This window comes from Nymphalis io, chromosome Z (genome assembly GCF_905147045.1).
Source record: "Nymphalis io chromosome Z, ilAglIoxx1.1, whole genome shotgun sequence".
Lineage (NCBI taxonomy): Eukaryota > Metazoa > Arthropoda > Insecta > Lepidoptera > Nymphalidae > Nymphalis > Nymphalis io.
Window position 1 is genome coordinate 16204582 of NC_065918.1, and position 6217 is coordinate 16210798.

Here is a 6217-nt window from a genome sequence, read left to right on the forward strand (position 1 = left end):
ATTCATTTGGGACGTTACTCCGGGCGTGCAATTTCATTAAACTAAATTGTTATCCCTATCAATGTTCAAATCAAACCAAAGTGCATTGACAAATACTGTACGGTATCAATCACAATTAGAAAAAGCAGAATAAATATTAATTCATTGTAATTTAATTAGCCTTTATGCGATAATGTAGTTGATATTGTAATTGACTCATTCAAAGGAAGCGGATAAAAACTTTAAGTTTAACTCTCAGATCTTAAAGTATCCTTTTATAGCAGAATGAAAAAAGACTGCACTTTCATAAAATCTTTGTGGATTAATTTTTCTTAAGTATTCCAATTGAAGAGCGGAAGCGACCGTCGACGGTCTATTTTAGTTTTGATTTATGTGTCAGGATCTCGCTCGGCCGGGTGGCAATGTGGCATATTAGTGAGAATTGTTTATAATTTATTAGCTTCCGCGTCAAACGTAAGTGAATATCGATATACCGAAACTCGTGTCGATCTTGTTTGAACATTTGTAAGTGCTGCACTAATTGTTAGAAAGCCTGATTATTATTAACGTTGATTTATTATTGTGTGACGGATATACTGATTATATATTGCTACTGGAATCATTTCTGATATGTTGTAAAGGTTAAAATAGTTTAGTTTTAACATCGGTATGTTAATTCAAACAAAAATGTGTTTTTACAGCGGGTTAATGCATGCTCTCATCCTCTTAATAGGCAACATCGTGGCGTACGTTGTATAAAGCAATTGTAAAGTCCATTAGGTGCTGGAGGCGTACGCGTCGCGGCCTAATATTTGTCATTAGGAGCTTTTGTTGTTTGCATTGTAAGCTACCCTCACAGGGGGTGTTCCATTCGTGCGAGCCAAAATTATTTATTATATAAAATTTTTGTTTTCGCAATGAACATCCCTCTTCGGTTATTTTTAAATGTGCCCTTTGGGTGTAGTGATGTATTATTTAGCGCTCTATGGGCTAGCTTAATGTTTATGATATTGTAAAGCCACAATTTGTCACGTTTTTAATAGAATATCTTATCAACAAAATAATGGGCTTGTTTCCGGAGTGCTTTTCGAATATCGTTCGAGGCGTGTATTTAGCAATTTAGTTCACCTTTCCGATATCCCGGCGCGATCACGAAAAATGAACTGTCGATAATAATCAAATTCACGTCATTTTGACCGCCAAAGGGTCATGACGAAGGTTTTACAATTCAATTAGCTGCGCCAGGTGTCGACGGAGAGGCAACGTTTACTACAACGCAACATTTTATTATTCAAAAGAGTTTTATTAGAACAGATAACGATATTCATAGTTTTATTTTAATAATTTACAGTTGCCCTTTGCAGTTGCTCAAAGCCGGAATATTATTTAATATTTATAAGGGGCCATCTTGATAATGGAATGTTTATAGACGGTTAATAGTGAAACAACAGTGTCATCGAGTACAAATTATGATGTAGTTTATAATAATAATGGAATTATCCGCGTAATTATAGATTACACGCGACTCGAAACACAAGTTAATTTTAAAATACCTGAACGCGTTAAATTATAAATGCTTGAAATAAACAGTGAACGAAACTTGAATAAAGATCGATGCATTTAGATTTTTTTAATGAGACCCAATTATACAACGATAAATGAGTTACAATATGCGAGACATAAGGCATTTAAAGAAGAATTTAAAAAAATACATAATATTCCCATAACAATACTACGATACCTTTGTTCGAAACAATTCGACTCCGCATTGAATACGAAGAACAAGTTACGATGTTGAATCATAAAACCAACAAAGTTTATCGCGAACACAATGTCACTTATCACGTTGTTATGCCTTAAATTATTCGACCACAGCCGGCAAACAGGTGTTTTGACCCTCGATTGAAGTCCCCAAAATATCTATAATTACCTCACTCCGGTAATAATTAGGTAAGTAAATAGTATAGTATAAGTAACAAGGTGCCCAATTTAACTGACGATTAGTGACTTTGAGTTGGAAACATCTTGACTTTTGGATCACGGAAGGGTTTTTATTCTTCAGTTACATATGTTAGAAGACAATCATTTCGTTATGTTACACTATTATGACGACTGCGTGTATCACTGAGTCTTCGTGAATCGTCTCGACAGAATCTAAATTCCGAACTTTACATTTTTAATCCTGTGAGACGTTAAATAAAAAAAAGTTTTATGAATCTACTTAAATTAAATATATTTTGATTTGTTTATTTATCGATTAAAGTAATCAATCAAAAAACCGGTAATTATATTATATTATTTGATTACGTATAATAATTATGTTACGATAAATTACATGTATTGCTAAATTAATTACTTTTAAATTACAAATCATACAGCGATTTGAAACAACAATAAATGTCTCAGGACATGATGTAATGTCTGGAACCGGTATTCAATTATGTCCTGTACTTAACCGATGATGAAACAACGAAATCTATGATGTACATTGTTCACATTCACTTTATTTTAGAATTTCAGGAATATATTAAAAAAATTAAAAATAACTATTATTCAAATTTTCCCCTGAACGACAATAACTTAGGACTCAATTTTAAACCAATAGCAATAGCAAGCTGAGTAGAATAATCCAATTTTAAAATACTAAAGTATGTTTTTTGTTTTTTTTTTTTTTTTTTATAGAATAGGAAGGCGGACGAGCAAATGGGCCACCTGATGGTGGTCACCAAACACCCTTAGACAATGGCATTGTAAGAAATGTCAACCATCGCTTACATAGCCAATGCGCCACCAACCTTGGGAAATAGATGTTATATCCCTTGTGCCTGTAATTACACTGGCTCACTCACCCTTCAAACCATGTAGAGTTTAATAAATCTTTATATTTGTAACTATATTTAAAGTTTTTATGTAGCTTCATTAATACCTTTGTAATTATATTGCATGTTCAAAAAGATGCGTCTCTTTTTAAAACAATTAATTTGATAATAATAGAAAAAATATTTTTTATGTCGATACCTAATAGGATGTTATTTTCATGTACAAGTATAAGAATATGAAACTTGATTGAACGTTATTAAGGTATTGTTATTTATATATTTGTTCAAATATTCGTGTCAGTTTAATTCAACGCAAATTAATATATATGTCAATAATGTATGTATTTTAAAATAAATTATTGAAGTGAAAAGTTTATTAGGCGCGTTGCGCTGGTTAATCGTAGGGGTTATATTCGTGTCCTCGCTTCACCGACATACTAATGCTATTATAATGAAATCGTTGAAATTAAAAATAAGTTAAGTATTGTGGAAATTAATGAGCTAATTTAATTAAAATAATAATGAATGATTGTATTAATATTTTGTATCGAGTTTGTGACATACTGTGTATTTTGATGAATAGAAAGCTGCATAATAAAAAGGGATAGGATTATTACTTGGAGTGCCAATATATGTGGAAATTGGACAAATATATTTAACAGTTTCAAGTTTTCACTTCTATCGGCAGTCCTTATGACTGCCTGTTTTTTATTTATTAAACAGAGCATACTGAACAATCATATGCATAAATATTGACAACAGCTTAAGGCGACAAGCAAGTGGTTTGCACACAGTGGTTTGAACCTTAACCAAAGGTTGCTGGTTTAAATCCGGACAAACCCTTATGAATTTTTATGTATTTATAATGCATCTTAAGATTGGTGCTAAATGAAAAATAAAACTAAAAACTATACTCCAAGCTGTCATTAAAAAGTTATTATTAAAATGTTTCTTTAACATACCACAACTAATGTACAAATAAATTACCTAATTCCGTGATCTATTTACATATTATAACTTCTTTTTTAAATTGAAGGTATATAAGGAAATAGAATTTTATTTCATATTCCCCTTTAACTAATTTACTAAGTTTAATTAGAATATTGACCGTAACATTTGAATTAATATTGCCTATATCTTCCTAACTCAATACAAGATTATGCAGTTGATAAGGAAGTGTAGAGTTGGTATTTATTAATTTCCATTTATAGGATATATAATTTAAATAGTATTCAAAGAGGTGTTATTTAATTTTTGAAAAAGATTTAATTATTTCTCAGTAAAACCTAGAGTAATTTCTTCTAATATTTTTTTATTTAAAAAAAATCTAATATCTCTTTTAGACATTACTTTTACTTCTATTTTATTTATTAGGTTAATTACATCATTATTAATTCTATATTAATGAATGTGTGTTTATTCATTATAACTTTGAGGTTGAATTAGATTTTTAACCAGCAGACTACAGGTCTCCTTTAATTAAAATTAAAGCCAAACTCTGGTTGGAGATTTTAAAATTAACTATGACTAATATTTCAGTGTAAAGTAAAACTCAAATTGTACCTCGTGTTAAATCCTTTATATAATTTTATAACATGCTTCATATATCGAGACTAAAAAATATATATAATTCAAACAATTATCATAACTCCTTTAGATCAAATTTCCCATCAAAAGTCACAATTTCATATAAGACTATTTATAATTGTGATAATTACGATATTTTTTGATGAAACCACTCAACTATTATTGTGTTAGAAGAATTCACAATGTAAATTTGATATAGATGACCATGAAGGACTAACTGTCTTTATGAGAAAGGAATTATTAATCATAATTAACATTGTATTAATGAGTTATTCAAAATTATGAAAGTACTTAGTTATTTTTGTTTTGATTTACATTTTCATATTTAAAACAACATATTTAAATTAAAAAATTAAAAAAAAAATAATAAATTTATATAAAATGATTATATTATTGTTTTTTGATATAAGTCTATAACTTACCGAGTTATTAAAGCTGAGTTTTTGAGACTTGATCACATCACTTTCTGACGCCATTCTGTTAAACATTTGCTTTCGCTCCTTTACTGATATTTTCTGTTCACTCTCAACGAGCATGCTTTCACTGCGGGATGACGTCAGTGTAGATGCCTCACTTATATCTGAGGTGTCCTCATTCTGAATCGACATACGTTGATCTGAATTCAAGCTCGGTATACTTGTCCTCTTCTCTATAATTGTTCTTTCAGTAGACTTTCTTCTCGGGTGAACTTTTGGAGGAATCTCATCGGTTAATGTTAGACTTTCTTTGCTCGCGCTTAGGGGTATATCTACCGGAGGTTTGGGAGCATGAATTGTTGTGTCTTGTATGATATTTGCCAGTATACTAAAATCTTGGTTAAGTTGTAGAGGTGGTGGTGGACGATAGGGTGGTTGACTATTATTATCTTCTAATTCTACACTTTCATTTGAAGTCACAACTGGTGGCTCTGACATCTTATTTTCAACAATCTCTTCATTTTCTTTAGGACTATTATTCATATATTTCTTTTTTAATATTAACCATTTTTCGTTATTTTGGTTTTTAATAATTGCCAGTGCATTGACATGTTTTTTGAATGTATTTCTGGCTTCATCTACAAAGATATTTAGAATTAAATGTTAAATCAAGGTTTAGAAAAATATATATACTTTTGTTAACCAAGGTCAAGTAAGATATACTGTATTTCTATTATAATAAGTATGAAGTTTGCATAACCTAACACAAAGTTCAACGTACAGTGTTATCAAATTATTTTCACTCACCTCGCATGTCAGGATTCATTAAAAACACTTTGAAATGTTTAACTAATTCATGGTTTGTGACTTTACCGTTGTGAGCCAACATAAACTTCAGTATTTCGTCAAAACTTAATTCAGCCGGAGGCGACATTCTGATATCAATTCACATGAATCACAGTAAAAGGTATCAAAACTTTGTGAGCAAAACTGTAAACGTCAAAACAATGTAGGAGTTTCGTTAACTAGCTGCGTTTCATTATACGTTTGTGGCGTTACGAGGAATCTTTTAATAGAAAATAGTATGACTAGTAAGTTGAGTGAGAAAAGGAAGATAAAATATATCGCAATAAATGATTTGATAAAAATTTGAAATTATCACTATAATAAATATTTCAATATGAATTATATATTTTAATAATGAAATCAATTTATTAAGTTTTGTTTGTAATGGAACGCATTAGATTTAACGGTACAAGCTGCATAGTTATTAGTTCTTAAATATAAAAAATATATATAACGTATAACGATGTGAATAACGATTTTTAAGATATTTTATAAATATTTGCACATATGTTTTATTTTAAATAATTACAACATATAATTACATTTTAATAAAATATTATACTTTATTTA

General features: G+C 29.7%; 1 protein-coding gene across 1 annotated transcript in view; it reads right to left on the reverse strand.

The window, feature by feature from the left end:
- The window catches only part of LOC126780690 (uncharacterized), a 45195-nt gene extending 39403 nt beyond the window's left edge, over positions 1-5792 (reverse strand). The window contains exons 1-2 of the mRNA XM_050505321.1: positions 5609-5792; positions 4808-5439 (exon numbers count right to left, since the gene is read on the reverse strand). Coding sequence (XP_050361278.1) covers positions 4808-5439; positions 5609-5735 — 759 coding nt within the window. The 5' untranslated portion in view covers positions 5736-5792. The remainder of the gene's footprint in view (positions 1-4807; positions 5440-5608) is intronic.
- Positions 5793-6217: the final 425 nt, after the last annotated feature.